General features: G+C 49.3%; 1 protein-coding gene and 1 non-coding gene across 2 annotated transcripts; both read right to left on the bottom strand.

The window, feature by feature from the left end:
• Nucleotides 1-431: 431 nt before the first annotated feature.
• On the bottom strand, nucleotides 432-16,487 carry EEF2 (eukaryotic translation elongation factor 2). The gene is made up of 15 exons (XM_038770663.1): nucleotides 16,383-16,487; nucleotides 11,505-11,719; nucleotides 10,634-10,815; nucleotides 10,322-10,533; nucleotides 9,563-9,741; nucleotides 9,284-9,389; nucleotides 8,951-9,064; nucleotides 8,705-8,843; nucleotides 8,127-8,322; nucleotides 6,873-7,131; nucleotides 6,543-6,650; nucleotides 1,928-2,281; nucleotides 1,526-1,708; nucleotides 1,289-1,421; nucleotides 432-1,083 (listed from the first exon to the last, which is right to left on the bottom strand). Exons 1-15 carry the CDS (start codon nucleotides 16,383-16,385, stop codon nucleotides 890-892), a joined length of 2,577 nt encoding a protein of 858 aa, XP_038626591.1. The 5' UTR covers nucleotides 16,386-16,487; the 3' UTR covers nucleotides 432-889.
• Nucleotides 9,165-9,230, bottom strand: LOC119949727. The gene has a single exon (XR_005457268.1). It is a non-coding gene; the product is annotated as a small nucleolar RNA SNORD37 (small nucleolar RNA).
• Nucleotides 16,488-16,993: the final 506 nt, after the last annotated feature.

Genomic DNA, 16,993 nt, shown 5'->3' with positions numbered 1-16,993 from the left:
TCTTGAAAGGTATCTTCATCCTCTGCAGCATCTTTTCCACTGGATTGGCCCAGGGCCACCCTCTGGGGAAGAAACTTCCCTCTATGCCTTACCAAGTTGCATACCAAAATCCCAAAGTTGTCCCAAACCACTCCCAGCTCGCTGAGGTAATCAAACAGCAATCCACACTCACCTACAACCTTGGGGGCACCGTTTTTCCTTTAAGAAAGCTTTTCCGCATTGAGCAGGTGGGTGCAGGGCAAGAGACTAATCACGTTTAGCTGAGGGAAGGTAGGTAGCAGTCTGGGCAAAGCAGGTCTGTACCTGGACTCTCCATTGATGGAGTAATTATTTAAGCCAGACCATACTCCTTTTAGAAAGTCACCCCCACCTAACCCCGGGAAGCAGTAGCTTACTGCCCACATCCTGGATCCAGAATGAAGACACAGCTGTTGCTATTCATTCACCATATCAAATTTATTCTGATGGCACTAATACATCAGGAGATGTTCATGACAAGTCACACTGCACAAGAGTTTCCTGCCTTTTTGTTTCCGGCCCACCTAGAAAGTGTTGTTAGGTGCTGCGACCGCCCCCCCCAGCCCAAATTTCCCCTAGAAGAGAGCATCTTTTTCTGCTTCTGACATCTTGAATAAATATGGAAATCGGCAACTTGAGTTGCTGAGTGGAAATGTTCTATGTTATGGCACCATGTAGGCCCCAGATGTGTCATGTGGAACACAGAAACCTATAAGGCTGAATATCAATGTGTTTGGAAGTCTCAAGTCGCTATGAAACTGATTAAGTATAATGCAAAGATGTCACTGCAGTTAAAAGTTTGCTTGTTGGATTATTGGTGTTACACTAAGAGTCCAACAACAGGAATTTGATCTGGTGTTGGAATGAAGCTTTACAATTTGTCCAGGAAGTTATCCAGGGCCGGGATGCCCTCCTTCAGCCCTTTGCGCTTACGGGTCTCGGCCACAACCTGACAAGGACGGCTAGTGGTGTCGAAGGGGTCGCCGGGCAGGATCTGCCAATGGTCAAACACACACTGGGGGAAGGCCTGGCCACCAGTGTTGGACCTCAGGTCGGCTGTAAATCCTAGAGAAAAAAACAACAACAGTGATTAGACACAAACTAGTACCAGCCCAGCTCTGCATCTCGACTGTAAAAGCTGTATGAGCATGAGGCTCTTGTGGCCAGATTTTTTAATCAAAGGCTGGAGCTCAAAATACCCTATATTATACCTTCAGCGAGGCTGTTAGAGGAAGAGTTACCGTTATTTTTAAACAAAAGGAGTACTTGCCAAAGGACTCATTGACAGGCAGGTAAGCCTTCACCACAAACATCGGGGTGCCAGCAACCTGAGACTCCTCGAAAACATGGCCACGCTTCCTGTTCAGGACACCATAGATGCCTCCAACCACTTGTTCAGGACACTGGGAGACAGGAAGAATTTATTCAATCGCAATTCGCCTATAATGGGACTGGGCTCTAAAAGTGAGCCAGTGAAGTAGGTAGGTTCATTAAGACAGGCCCTTACCTGAATTTCCACCAGGTAGATGGGCTCCATGAGCCTGGGCTGAGCGGTCAGCACGCAAGCATAAAGGCATCTCCTGGCAGTGGGGATGATCTGCCCCCCTCCACGATGAATGGCATCAGCGTGCAGGGTTACGTCATGCACATCGAAACGCACGGCCCGCATGTTCTCCTCACACAGTGCTCCCTGCGAAAAGCAAGCCAGGTGTTACGTGGAAACGGTCCTTATGGCCCAATTTGCTCAGAAGTCTCTCTTCCCTCGATCCCGGCATAGTACTAGACTATCTGGAGGGGATAGAGTTTGTTTGTGCGAAGAACTGACTGCAGCATTGACCCTAGTGGATTTACAGGATCCAGTAAGTTAACGTGGCGGAAGAGGTACCCAAACCACTCCATACCGACTTACCTCCTTGGTAGCCCACTGGAATCCAGCCACCACGCTGTCCTTGATCTCATTGAGGTACTGCACTCCCTTGGTGATATCCGTTAGGACATTGGGACCAGTACCATCGGGGCCAAAGCACCAGATCTTGCGGGCCTCGGTCACATCCCACTCGTATTTCTCGGCCAGGTAACGAGCCCGGGTCTTGAGCTCCTGGCGAGCTGAGACTTCGCCTTTGTCGATGTCCTCGGCCAGGCCGTCGGGGAAGGGCCGGGCCTTCATGTACAGCCGGTTGTGCTTATTGGGCGATTTGGAGAGGCAAAGCACATTTGACTCTTCACTGACTGTCTCGCGATAGGAGACAACAGGGTCTGATTTCTAAGGCAAAAGGAGAAGAAAAACAAAAAGCAATGAAGCTATTTCTGTGTAATTCAAGACCCAGCAAAGGAGCCCGTACTCTGGACCGGAGTGAAAGCTAAACAAGCTTTAGCCTCCATCGATGCACAGAAGTCTACCATTTTGGGGAGCAGGAAGGTTGGGAAAGTTGATTTCTCGTTCACCCCTCACATCCAAGCCATCACCAAAACCTGCCGGTCTCAGCTCCACAACATTGCCAAGATCCGCCCTTTCCTCTCCATCCAATCAATCGTATTTACTGAGCGCTGTGTGCAGAGCACTGTACTAAGCGCTTGGGAATCAATCGTATTTATTGAGCACTTACTGTGTGCAGAGCACTGTACTAAGCGCTTGGGAAGTACAAGTTGGCAACATATAGAGACAGTCCCTACCCAACAGTGGGCTCACAGTCTAAAAGGGAGGAAGAAGGGAGGAAGAGAGCTAGCTCGGCAGATATGCGGATGGCATTTGTTAAGCGCTATGTGCCGTGAACTGTTCTCAGCGCTGGGGTGGATTCAAGGTGATTAGGTGGGGCTCAGTCTTCAGCCCCATTTTACAGATGAGGGAACTGAGGCCCAGAGACTTACCCAAAGTCTCACAGCTGACGACAGCCTGACTCCCAAACCTGGGCTCTTTCCACTGAGCCAAGCTGTACTGATTGACTGATGCAGGGCCCCGTGCTAAGCGCTTGGGACAGGACAGGACAACTGAGTCGGCGGCCATGTCCTCCGCTGCCAATGTGGAGAGGAGCTCGGACGATAAGGCCGGCGAAGCCAAACCGCTACCCTGCTCGTTCAGGCTCTCATCCTATCCCGTCTGGACTACCGGACTACCGTATCAGCCTCCTCTCCTATCTCCCATCCTCGTGTCTCTCTCCACCTCAATCCATACTTCATGCTGCTGCCCGGATTATCTTTGTCCAGAAACGCTCTGGGCATATTACTCCCCTCCTCAAAAATCTCCAGTGGCTACCAATCAATCTGCGCATCAGGCAGAAACTCCTCACCCTGGGCTTCAAGGCTGTCCATCACCTCGCCCCCTCCTACCTCACCCTCCCTTCTCTCCTTCTACAGCCCAGCCCGCACCCTCCGCTCCTCTGCCACTAATCTCCTCACTGTGCCTCGTTCTTGCCTGTCCCGCCATCAACCCCCTCCTTCCTCTCCCCCTTGTCCCCCTCCTCATCCCCCCGTCTTACCTCCTTCCCTTCCCCACAGCACCTGCATATATGTATATATGTTCATATTTATTATTTATTTATTCTACTTGTACATATCTATTCTATCCTATTTTGTTAATGTGTTTTGTTTTGTTCTCTGTCTCCCCCTTCTAGACTGTGAGCCCACTGTTGGGTAGGGACTGTCTCTATATGCTGCCAACTTGTACTTCCCAAGCGCTTAGTACAGTGCTCTGCACACAGTAAGCGCTCAATAAATACGATTGATTGATTGATGGGTGTATTTATATGAACCTAGTCTCATACTAGCTCTGGCCAAACTCAGGGCTAGGCTTTCACAGGCAGTGCTGAAGGGCTGAGTCAAACTGGGAGTTCTTGTAGTCAAATCAATTGTATTCGATCAGAGCACTGTACTAAGCGGTTAGGAGGGAATACACAGCATGGCCTAGTGGACAGCATAGGCCTGAGTCAGAAGGACTCCCGGCTCCATCATTTGTCTGCTGTGTGTCCCTGGGCAAGTCGCTTATCCATGCCTCAGTTCCTTCACCTGTAAAATGGGGGCAAAGACTGAGCACCTCTTTCACATCTGATATTTTATTTTGTTAGTATGTTTGGTTTTGTTCTCTGTCTCCCCCTTTTAGACTGTGAGCCCACTGTTGGGTAGGGACTGTCTCTATATGTTGCCAATTTGTACTTCCCAAGCACTTAGTACAGTGCTCTGCACATAGTAAGCGCTCAATAAATACGATTGATGATGATGATAGATCGCCCTTCTCCTCACCTTCAAAGGTCTTCCCTGAGTAACCCCTCATTTCCCCACATCATCTCCTTTGCACTACAACACCCTCAGCCCCACATCACTTATGTACCTATCTTTACACACTACCATTTCCCATCTGAAATTAGAGGAACAGCGTGGCTCAGTGGAAAGAGCCCAAGCTTTGGAGTCTGAGGTCAAGGGTTCAAATCCCAGCTCTGCCAATTGTCAGCTGTGTGACTTTGGGCAAGTCACTTAACTTCTCTGGCCCTCAGTTACCTCATCTGTAAAATGGGGATGAAGACTGTGAGCCCCCGGTGGGACAACCTGATCACCTTGTAACCACCCCAGTGCTTAGAACAGTGCTTTGCACATAGTAAGCGCTTAATAAGTGTCATTATTATATTATTATTATCTGATTTATTGGAATATCTGTTTTCCTCTCTAGATTGTAAGGTCCTTGTGGGCAGGGATCATGCCCATCCATTCTAGTTGGCTGTACTCTCCCAATGCAGAATGCTCTGTGTACACAAAGTATGGGGCAGGGACTATGCCCAACCTGATTACTGTGTATTGACCCCTGTGCTTGGCACCTAATAAGCACTTAAATATAATCATTATTAGAGTCCGTAGACAATCCCTGCCCTCAAAAAGCTTGTGGCAGGAGACAGATGTGCTCCTCCTCTCAGAGCTACAAACCAGGTGCCAGCCTTAAGGATGCTGGGAGAAACTACGCATTGTAGTTTGGGACTAAAGCGCTACTAAAGCGCTTAGTACAGTGCTCTGCACATAGTAAGCGCTCAATAAATACGATTGATGATGAAGCACTGTCACACTCGAGCTGAAAGCGCCTAACAGGCACCAGGACTACTAGTTTCCTGTCTATGCTTGGCACCCTTGGAGATGGAACAGCTGGGCCCGTTGCAGAGTGGGAATGGTTCTGCTCGGAACTGGAATCAATCAGGCAATGGAATTGGCTGGTGGAGCCGGAGTGTTTACCGGGTAGCTAGGACTAGGCGTCTGGGATGGAACGATACCAGTCGAGTTGGTAGAAGTGTTCCCTGCCCACAAGGAGCTCATAGTTTAGACAGTCTGCGTGACCTAGTGGAAGGCGCCTAGGTTAAGGTCACCCTTGTCTGCTGTGTGACCTTAGACTGTGACTGTTGGGTAGGGACCGTCTCTATATGTTGCCGACTTGTACTTCCCAAGCGCTTAGTCCAGTGCTCTGCACACACTAAGCGCTCAAATATGATTGAATGAATGACAGCCTGTGTCCAACCTGATTTGCTTGTATCCACTGTAGTGCTTGGCTCATAGTAAGCTCTTAATATTTATTACTCTATTTTATTTGTACATATTTATTCTATTTATTAATATGTTTTGTTCTGTCTCCCCCTTCTAGACTGTGAGCCCACTGTTGGGTAGGGACTGTCTGTTGCCAACTTGTACTTCCCAAGCACTTAGTACAGTGCTCTGCACACACTAAGCGCTCAATAAATACGATTGAATGAATGACAGCCTGTGTCCAACCTGATTTGCTTGTATCCACTGTAGTGCTTGGCTCATAGTAAGCTCTTAATATTTATTACTCTATTTTATTTGTACATATTTATTCTATTTATTAATATGTTTTGTTCTGTCTCCCCCTTCTAGACTGTGAGCCCACTGTTGGGTAGGGACTGTCTGTTGCCAACTTGTACTTCCCAAGCACTTAGTACAGTGCTCTGCACACAATAAGCGCTCAATAAATACGATTGAATGAATGAATTAATGTCACCTAGTAGAGGAAGCCCCCCGTGGGACAACCTAATCACTGAGCAGCGTGGCTCAGTGGAAAGAGCCCGGGGCTTTGGAGGCAGAGGTCATGGGTTCAAATCCCACCTCTGCCACTTGTCAGCTGTGTGACTTTGGGCAAGTCACCTCACTTCTCTGGGCCTCAGTTCCCTCATCTGTAAAATGGGGATTAAGACTGTGAGCCCCCCGAGGGACAACCTGATCACTTTGTAACCTCCCCAGCGCTTAGAACGGTGCTTTGCACATAGTAAGCGCTTAATAAATGCTATTATTATTATTATTATGCAGACCTGGGAGCCAGAGGACCCAAGTTCTAATTCCAGGTCTGCCACGTGCCTGCTGTGTGACCTTGGACAAGTCACTTCACGCCTCAGGCTCCTTATCAGCAAAGCACTGAGGAATATACCCGTTCTCCTTCCAACTTACATGATGTGGGACAGGACTGTTGGGTGCAAAACCTGAGAACTCTCAGATTCGTGGTTGGGCAAAGCACTAGTGTGACCAATAACCACCTATACCTTGATGGGAATGCATGCGTGGTCCTCCTCCAGATCCTTGAGGCAGATTTCCAGATGCAGTTCTCCAGCACCCGCAATAATGTGCTCTCCAGACTCTTCAATGATGCACTGAAAGAAAACATTTGCTACGTCAAATTAATGAAACAAGAGCAACCCTCACAGGATGTGCAGGTCTTGTCACACTGCTGGGGTGCCTCGCTTCTCCCCTGCACTCTGCCTCCAGTCCCATTGGGGAAACCGGTCTTCCCAGACTACTCAGAAGCCAGGAATTGGGAATGTAGACAGGTCTTTCTAATACTGGATTCTGGCACGTCCCGGACCAAAGCTTACCTGGACCATAGGGTCGGACTTGGCCAAGCGTTTCAGTCCCTCCACAAGTTTGGGCAGGTCGGCCGGGTTCTTAGCTTCAACAGCTACTCTCACCACAGGGCTGACACTAAACTTCATCACCCTCATGTTATGAGCGTGTTCAAAGGTAGTGATGGTGCCAGTCTTCACCAGAAACTGGTCAACACCCACCAGGCCAACAATGTTGCCACAAGGCACATCCTCAATGGGCTCCACGTAACGGCCCATCATCAGAATCGTCCTGAAGGATTGCAAAGAGGCAGACAGCAAAGGAAACAGTTTTTTATTGGTGTTCAAGGAGAGAAAGCTTTGGGGGGGGGAAGGCGGCTCTTGAAGAATTTGGTTCGTAGCTGAAGTCAGCCAACAACGGTGCAGCGAGAGTTCTGGAGGAATTAGACCCTTCTCTCCTTGAGCTCACAGCCCAGTAGGGGAAAGCACCAGTCAACCAAAAAAGATGCAGGCCCATAAAAGGCGGGCAGCCACCTAAACTACAGTGGCCAGCCAAGTGGTGACGGGGAGATGGTCGTGCCTTGCCAGGTAAGTTCAGAGTAAGCTTATACTGGCAGACGCTAAGATTACTAAGCGCTGGGGTTGAGGCCAGATAATCACAAGAGGCTCCCAGAGAGGAAGAAGAGGTACTGAATCCCCATTTTCAGATGAGGAAACTGAGGCACAGAGAAGTGAAGTGACTTTCTAAGCGCTGGAGTTGATGTAAGTTAGTCAGTCGCATTTATTGAACTCAGTGCAGAGCACTGTTTTCGGTGCTTGGCAAAAGTGCACCATTTTTGGTTCCCCAGAATGTATTTGAGGTAAAGAGAATCCCAAGGTCACTGCTAAGGAATCTCAGATAACACGCTGGGGGATTAGGAACTTGGGTCGGCAGCAGGGGTAAAGTGGGATGAGAGCCTCTAGACTGTCAGCTCGTTGTGGGCGGGGAATGTGTCTTTCGTTGTATTGTCCCCTCCCAAGTGCTTTGCACACTCCTGCTACACCCACTCTACTGGCTGAATTGGTGGCCAGGGTGTCTCATGATCTGCTTATGAAGCTCAATTCCCGAACTTAGCGGCTGGAGACCAACACCCAGAGAGTCACTTGCCATGACTACTGGTTTCTACAAGGCCGTGTTATTGTTATAACCGTCTACAGTTGGGGATGACTCAGGAGATCAGGTTTCAAAGGCCAGCCTGCCACAAGAAGCTGCAGAGGGCAGGGAGGACTAGCCCTAGGGTTACTGACCTTTGGATTGGTTTCAAATACAGATCTTCCTTCTTCCCAGGAGTGTAGTTAGGTCCCATGATTCTGACTTTCAGGCCAGTGGACACAAGGCCAGAAAAGACGCGCCCAAAGGCATAGAAGCGACCCTTGTCGGAGGTGGGCACCATTTTGGAGATGTACATCATCAAGGGGCCTTTTGGATCGCAGCTCTTGATACCTATGAGAGAGGAGATAGTCAAGGGATTTCCCAGGCATTTATATACCAACCACCTCTTGAAGAAAACCTCAGAGTGGGTTCAGAGCGATCACAAACATTTACTTAACCCCACTGGAAGAACACGTCAAATATCAGAGACCAGGTTGAGCCTCTACTGGCTCTCCAGTTACTAGCCAGCAAGTCCTTACGAACCCAACAAATTGGCTCATAAAGCTTTTTAAGCTAAAGGAGTTGATCCTGGTGTTACCAGGCTAGCACAGCATTGCTGCACCTGCAAAATTGCACTTGGCAAATAAAAAACCACAAAACCGCTGCTTTGAGCAGACAGTTCAGCTCAGTTAGGAAAAGTTCCTTTGCCTCACTCAGTCCACATGCTACATACCCATAGCAGCTTCGTCGTCAGGGGGACCCTCATACAGAAGTTCACAGCGATATTTCTGAGCTGTCACAGGGGAAGGGAGATGGATGGTGATCATCTGCAGCAGAGCATCTCCGGCAGGCAGCCAACGCCTCATCACAGCCTTTAAAAAAATAATTAAGTCTCAAAGCCATAATTCAGCCACATGGGGCTTCAATAAGGTTCTGCATCGTTGGAGCAGAAATGCCACGTCTCTTCGTTATCCCTTACTTTCAGAAGGGGTTTGCCCTCCTTGTCCTTATCTTCACTGTCCAACTTGATGTCCAATTTCTCAATCAGTTTAGCAGTCTCCTCCTTCTTGAAGTTCATGATTGCATCGAACACCTACGGCAAAGGGGGAGAATCAGGTTAGAATGGAATAGTTTAGATCACACAGTTTGGCCAGTCTAATGGCCGACTAAACCAGCAGCAAGTCATTGCTACTTGTCAGATACTGGATTTCTTCAGTAGACATCAGGTCAAAGTGAAGAAATATTTAATCATCATGTGTACGCTTCATGATACTGTGCTATTCATTGGCTCAGACCTAGACTTAAACTCTACCTTGAAGATGGGGTCCAAAATGAGTTGACAAAAAGTTCTAGGTAGTTTCTTTCCATCTGGGCTGGTAGCGGACTTGCTGAATTTGCCATTAGCAGGATCAAAATACCTACGAGAGGGGAAAAAAAGCAGTCCATTCAGATTTAAGTGATCAAAGAGGCCTAATTAGGTGCCAAGTTTCCCCTAAATCAGGTGTTTGGAAGGTGAATGAAATGCATCTTGTTAAATAAGGCCCAGAGAGTTGGTAAGGGCAATGGTCAACCCTACTTTCGGGTACCTTACCTGTCACCCCAAAGCTTCTTCATCATATCCTCCACTTTCTTGGCGCGCTCAGCAGGTCCCAGTTGACCTTCACCTTTAGCGGCAAACTTGGCCACATACATCTCCGCAAACTGCTTCAGTGTAAAGGCCCAGCCGTGCAAGCCAGAACCAAATCCAACGGTACCAAGGACTGGATCGATCTAGAGCAGAGATTCAGGAGAATCAAGATGAGATCAAGGAAACAAAACTGGTAGAATCATTTCACAGCAAGAGTCCGAAAGCTAGCTGGCTAACGGGTTGAGCAAGTCCCAGGCGCTTTAGTTCCCCTGCCTCAATATACCAATACTTTAACTACAAAGCAGTGGGCTTGAGTGGAGCAATTTCCTCAAACCTTGGAATCTCCCCCACCCACCACAGCTGATCATTAGAAATGTCTTATTCAGTTTTAGATCTCTTCTAAAAATATGGCCGGTTGTCAGTGTCCCATGTTATCATGCCAGGAGGGTACCGTTGTCAAGAAACGTAACAAAGCCCATTTTGAGCTCACTTGCTTACATGTGCATCACCACCATGCCTGGCATAGAATTTCAGATAATGACTGAACAGGTCGCTAAAACTCAAATTCTTTTAGGTAATGCATTTGAGAATGAACTACTAGCAGTGGTATGTTCACTCTGTAAGCTAACAGCTTTATGTAATATATAGTGGAGCCTCTCCCACCTGCCAAGGACACGGCTGACCCCAACTCGACTACATCATCGTGTTCATTTTTTCGCTTACCATGATGTTGCCCATTGGGCCACTCTCCCCTTCTCCATAGGTGGAGATAATGACGTTCACGTTCTCCACAATTCGCTGGAACGTCTGGTACAGCTCTTCAGGCTCCAGCTGAAGCTCAAGCAGGGCACGGTCCATTTTGTTCATCATCAGGACAGGCTTGATTCTCTCAGCAATGGCCTGGCGCAACACAGTTTCAGTCTGCACACAAACCCCTAAAAAAATGGGGAGGGAGGGGGGAAGACGGTCAGCGGCCCCTTGGGACTGGCACAAGAGCCATCGAAAAGGTCAGCGTCGAGAACCACCTGTACTCACCGGATACACAGTCGACAACAACCAAAGCACCGTCGGTAACCCGAAGAGCAGCTGTCACTTCTGATGAGAAGTCCACGTGCCCAGGGGAGTCGATGAGATTAATGAGGAAACCAGAGCCATCTTTGCTCTGTTTGATGAAGTTCAAGTCATTCTCAGACAGCTCATAGAAGAGAGAGATGGCACTGAAATAGAAAAGTACCCCCATAAGGAAAGCCGTACTTGCACTTAGTCCGTTTCCACTGGATTGGAGACATTGCCTACACTGAACCACGATTAGGAACCGATACACCTATACCACTGTGTACCTAAAGTATCAGGACAGGATCCCGTTCACCTCCTTCATTGGTAAGCTTCACAACTGTCCCATTGATTGGGGGGGGGGGGGGGGGGGGGGGAGGAATCAGCTTCATTTCTAAGACATGATATTACAGGGCTTTTCAGCCTTAATTTCAGTCCAAAAGAGGTTCTGGAGTCACTTTAGGAGGACTCTGCTGAATCCTGAAGCCACCCAGTTCTCCCATTCTTCTAGTTTTTGGTTTCTTTTGTTGGGGGTGGGAGGGTGGGGGAGAACCACTGCCTCTCCCTAAGTACCTCCACCCTATCGCTGCCACCACTCCGCGGCTGAAGCCCAAAGTGTAGGCGGTCAGACACATTCCTGCAACCAGCCTTAAGGAGCTCGTGGACAAAGCGCTCCTTCCCGGCAAAGATTGCGGATGTGGTCTGTTCCCTAATTGCTTGCATTTAGTTACCACTCTACTTCTAAGTTCGGTTAACCTGAAATCCTCCCCCTACTTTCACTATGGTGGCATCCAGACATCATGAGTAAAGCTTCAGCTTTACAAGCCAAGGCCTAAGGGTCAAAGGGACTTACGTGGACTTAATAGTGATGCATCTTTCTTGCTCGTCTTTTCTCGTGTCTGTGAAACGGGTCTCACCAGCACGGGCAGAGGCGATAATACCAGCTTTACAGACCAGGGAATCGGTCAGGGTGGACTTGCCGTGATCCACGTGGGCGATCACGGACATATTTCGGATGTTGGCCTTTTTGTCCATGATGGCCCGGATCTGATCTACTGTGAAGTTCACCTGAAAGGGAAGGGTGGGAGGAAAAAAAAAACAAGGTATTAGGTGGCATTCGGAGAACCAGCTGAATTTTAATCGGTTCACTAAATAAAAGAAAGCCGATGGTGGCAGTGTACGCATCAGGCCTGTGTGCCGGCAGCAAGGGCCACAAGGCAGCTCGCTACTGCCAGGCAAGTTTAGAGGCTATTCCCTGATTTCACTAACCAATCAATCAATCGTACTTATTGAGTGCTTACTGTGTGCAGAGCACTGTACTAAGCGCTTAGGAAGTACAAGTTGGAACCACTCTAGGTAATGATAATGATGGTATTTGTTAAGCACTTACTACGTGTGAAGCACTGTTCTAAGCGCTGGGGGGGATACAAGGCGACCAGGTTGTCCCATGTGGGGCTCACAGTTTTAATCCCCATTTTAGAGATGAAGTAACAGGCACAGAGGAGTGAAGTGACTCGCCCAAAGTCACACAGCTGAAAAGCGGCGGAGCTGGGATTAGAACCCACGACCACAGTCTTCTAGACTGTGAGCCCATTGTTGGGTAGGGGCTGTCTCTATATGTTGCCTACTTGTACTTCCCACACGCTTAGTACAGTGCTCTGCACAGAGTAAGCACTCAATAAATACGATTGATTGACCTCAGACTCCCAAGCCCGGGCCCTTTAATACTAATAAATAATAGTTTTGGTATTTGTTAAGCGCTTACTATGTGCAAAGCACTGTTCTAAGCGCTGGGGGGATACAAGGCGATCAGGTTGTCCCACGTGGGGCTCACAGTTTTAATCCCCATTTTAGCGATGAGGTAACAGGCACAGAGGAGTGAAGTGACTCGCCCAAAGTCACACAGCTGAAAAGCGGTGGGGCCGGGATTAGAACCCACGACCAGTCTTCTAGACTGTGAGCCCACCGTTGGGTAGGGACTGTCTCTATATGTTGCCAACTTGTACTTCCCAAGCGCTTAGTACAGTGCTCTGCACACAGTAAGCGCTCAATAAATACGATTGATTGACCTCAGACTCCCAAGCCCGGGCCCTTTAATACTAATAAATAATCGTTTTGGTATTTGTTAAGTGCTTACTATGTGCAAAGCACTGTTCTAAGCGCTGGGGGGATACAAGGCAATCAGGTTGTCCCACGTGGGGCTCACAGTTTTAATCCCCATTTTAGAGATGAGGTAACAGGCACAGAGGAGTGAAGTGACTCGCCCAAAGTCACACGGCTGAAAAGCGGCGGGGCCGGGATTAGAACCCACCACAGTCTTCTAGACTGTGAGCCCACCGTTGGGTAGGGACTGTCTCTATATGTTGCCAACTTGTACTTCCCAAGCGCTGAGTACAGTGCTCTGCACACAGTAAGCGCTCAATAAATACGATTGATTGACCTCAGACTCCCAAGCCCGGGCCCTTTAATACTAATAAATAATCGTTTTGGTATTTGTTAAGCACTTACTATGTGCAAAGCACTGTTCTAAGCGCTGGGGGGATACAAGGCGATCAGGTTGTCCCATGTGGGGCTCACAGTTTTAATCCCCATTTTAGCGATGAGGTAACAGGCACAGAGGAGTGAAGTGACTCGCCCAAAGTCACGCAGCTGAAAAGTGGCGGAGGCGGGATTAGAACCCACGACCACAGTCTTCTAGACTGTGAGCCCACCGTTGGGTTGGGACCGTCTCTATATGTTGCCAACTTGTACTTCCCAAGCGCTTAGTACACACAGTAAGCGCTCAATAAATACGATTGATTGACTGACCTCAGACTCCCAAGCCCGGGCCCTTCAATACTAGCAAATAATCGTTTTGGTATTTGTTTAAGCGCTTACTATGCGCAAAGCACTGTTCTAAGCGCTGGGGACGATACAAGGTGAACAGGCTGCCCCATGTGGGGCTCAGTTTTAATCCCCATTTTAGAGATGAGGTAACAGGCACAGCGGAGTGAAGTGACTCGCCCAAAGTCACACAGCTGAAAAGCGGCGGGGCCGGGATTAGAACCCACGACCAGTCTTCTAGACTGTGAGCCCATTGTTGGGTAGGGGCCGTCTCTATATGTTGCCAACTTGTACTTCCCAAGCGCTTAGTACACAGTAAGCGCTCAATAAATACGATTGATTGACTGACCCCAGACTCCCAAGCCCGGGCCCTTTAATACTAATAAATAATCGTTTTGGTATTTGTTAAGCGCTTACTATGCGCAAAGCACTGTTCTAAGCACTGGGGAAGATACAAGGTGAACAGGCCGCCCCATGTGGGGCTCATAGTTTTAATCCCCATTTTAGAGATGAGGTAACAGGCACAGAGGAGTGAAGTGACTCGCCCAAAGTCACGCAGCTGAAAAGCGGCGGAGGCGGGATTAGAACCCACGACCACAGTCTTCTAGACCGTGAGCCCACCGTTGGGTAGGGACCGTCTCTATATGTTGCCAACTTGTACTTCCCACGCGCTTAGTACAGTACTCTGCACACAGTAAGCGCTCAATAAATACGATTGATTGACCTCAGACTCCCAAGCCCGGGCCCTTTAATACTAATAAATAATCGTTTTGGTATTTGTTAAGCGCTTACTATGCGCAAAGCACTGTTCTAAGCGCTGGGGACGATACAAGGTGAACAGGCTGCCCCATGTGGGGCTCAGTTTTAATCCCCATTTTAGAGATGAGCTAACAGGCACAGAGGAGTGAAGTGACTCGCCCAAAGTCACACAGCTGAAAAGCGGCGGGGCCGGGATTAGAACCCACGACCAGTCTTCTAGACTGTGAGCCCATTGTTGGGTAGGGGCCGTCTCTATATGTTGCCAACTTGTACTTCCCAAGCGCTTAGTACACACAGTAAGCGCTCAATAAATACGATTGACTGACCTCAGACTCCCAAGCCCGGGGGTTTTAATACTAATAAATCATCGTTTTGGTATTTGTTAAGCGCTTACTATGCGCAAAGCACTGTTCTAAGCGCTGGGGACGATACAAGGTGAACAGGCTGCCCCATGTGGGGCTCAGTTTTAATCCCCATTTTAGAGATGAGCCAACAGGCACAGAGGAGTGAAGTGACTCGCCCAAAGTCACACAGCTGAAAAGCGGCGGAGGCGGGATTAGAACCCACGACCACAGTCTTCTAGACTGTGAGCCCATTGTTGGGTAGGGGCCGTCTCTATATGTTGCCAACTTGTACTTCTCAAGCGCTTAGTACACACAGTAAGCGCTCAATAAATACGATGGATTGACTAACCCCAGACTCCCAAGCCCGGGGGTTTTAATACTAATAAATAATCGTTTTGGTATTTGTTAAGCGCTTACTATGTGCAAAGCGCTGGGGACGCTACAAGGTGAACAGGCTGCCCCATGTGGGGCTCAGTTTTAATCCCCATTTTAGAGATGAGCTAACAGGCACAGAGATGTGAAGTGACTCGCCCAAAGTCACACAGCTGAAAAGCGGCGGGGCCGGGATTAGAACCCACGACCACAGTCTTCTAGACTGTGAGCCCATTGTTGGGTAGGGGCCGTCTCTATATGTTGCCAACTTGTACTTCCCAAGCGCTTAGTACACACAGTAAGCGCTCAATAAATACGATTGACTGACCTCAGACTCCCAAGCCCGGGCCCTTTAATACTAACAAATAATCGCTTTGGTATTTGTTAAGCGCTTACTATGTGCAAAGCGCTGGGGACGCTACAAGGTGAACAGGCTGCCCCATGGGGGGCTCACAATATTCCGCGGTGGTGGGGAGAAATGAGCTCAGAGCGGCTTGGACTTATGTTGCCATTTCGTACTTCCCAAGCGCTTAGTACAGTGCTCTGCACACAGTAAGCGCTCAATAAATATGACTGATGATGATGATTTGCCTTTTTTCTTTTTAATATCAGAGCCAAGCTTGTCCAAGGTCACTGAGGGCCAGCAGCCAGGAGGGCTTCGTGTCTACGGAACGGCCAGGCCCCAGAAGGCGGTTTTCCTGCTTTTATGCTGCGGATTCGGACGCAGCATATATGTATATATACCTGTATATATGTGTGTATTTTCCTTGTCCATATCCATTCTATTTATTTTATTTTGTTCGCATGTTTGGTTTTGTTCTCCGTCTCCCCCTTTTAGGCTGTGAGCCCGCTGGTGGGTAAGGACTGGCTCTATACGTTGGACTTCCCAAGCTCTGTACACAGTAAGCGCTCAATAATTACGACTGATCGATTGATGGGGAAACCGAGGCATCCTCCGCAGATGGCAAGCTGTCCGTTTGGGCTAAAAATGAGCCGGTCCCTGGTGGGCTGCAGCGTTACATAAGGTTGACTGCGGGATTTGATTGTTTCCCCCCCGCCCCCCCCCGGCGCTGCAGTACCAGCCGCAGCCATCCTGCCATTTCCCCCCCCTTCCCTGCCACATCACCAGCCGCCACTGCGTTCTTCACCCCCCATCCCGCCCGCTCCCTCGGCCTTTCCAAGATGAAACGGGCGGAAAAGCCAAGATGCGGAAGGATCCTAATCCCCGAGAAAGGGGAGGGCGGGGGGCTTGCTCCCAACTGGTGGATGCTGCATCGCCCTGAAATGGCGGCGGCCTCCTCCCCTCTACGGGTGGCCGTTCGCCCTCCGCCCCAGCCGGCCCCGACCGCTCCCAGCCGCCCGATTTCCCGCTTCCCCCGCCCGGGCAGAGGCCCTTCGAGGCCCCGGCGCGGAGGAAGGGAGGCACCCCTCACCATGGTGACGGATGGCGGTGGATTCTCCTGCCCGGGATCTGAGAGAACGGGTCGCGCCTAGGATGGCGGCGGCGGCGACGGCGGAAGAGGGCGCTGACGTCAACAGCCGGCTCCTTTATAGGCCCAAGCCGGGTCGGGTCACCTGACGCCCTCGCCGTGGGCGGGGCAAGTGATGTAATGCACATGCGCCACAGGCCCCTTTAACCCTTGAGCTGCCTCATAATGGCCAGCCTGCAAAGCTGTTCCTCGCCCTCTACACTTCCGCAACTCTATTCTGAGGAATACGTTAATACATCTTAATAATAATAAAAAAAAAATCATTGAGTGGGCATACGTGAATGTGAGGCTTTCGTACAAAGCGTTGGGAAGCCGTTGGTCCCCGAACACCATTTTAAAAGCACATGGGAGATGAAAAGTTACAATTCTGCCCTGGTGAACGGTTGAACTGTACTCTGGTGGTGCAGGAATAGAACACAAAATCCTCAAGCAGGGGGGTTTTTGAAAGCATAGAATGCGCTTTCCCTAAAAAGCTTCTGGTAAGGGTAATTAATGGACGTTATCGTTGAGCTTTAGTTTTCCGTGGCAGTTATCGCGACTATAGCACCGCTGCA

This window comes from Tachyglossus aculeatus, chromosome X2, assembly GCF_015852505.1.
Source record: "Tachyglossus aculeatus isolate mTacAcu1 chromosome X2, mTacAcu1.pri, whole genome shotgun sequence".
NCBI classification, from domain to species: domain Eukaryota; kingdom Metazoa; phylum Chordata; class Mammalia; order Monotremata; family Tachyglossidae; genus Tachyglossus; species Tachyglossus aculeatus.
The sequence above is the reverse complement of the archived record's forward strand: the minus strand, read 5'-3'. Positions and strand labels throughout refer to the sequence as shown.

What these genes read in the sequence shown, in the direction of transcription:
- EEF2 (XM_038770663.1), bottom strand. An exon ending in TGCATCACTATTAAGTCCAC is followed by an intron (nt 10,816 to 11,504) that starts GTAAGTCCCTTT and finishes TTTCTATTTCAG; the next exon opens with TGCCATCTCTCTCTTCTATG. An exon ending in TTTTGGACCCCATCTTCAAG is followed by an intron (nt 9,065 to 9,283) that starts GTAGAGTTTAAG and finishes CCTTTGCCGTAG; the next exon opens with GTGTTCGATGCAATCATGAA.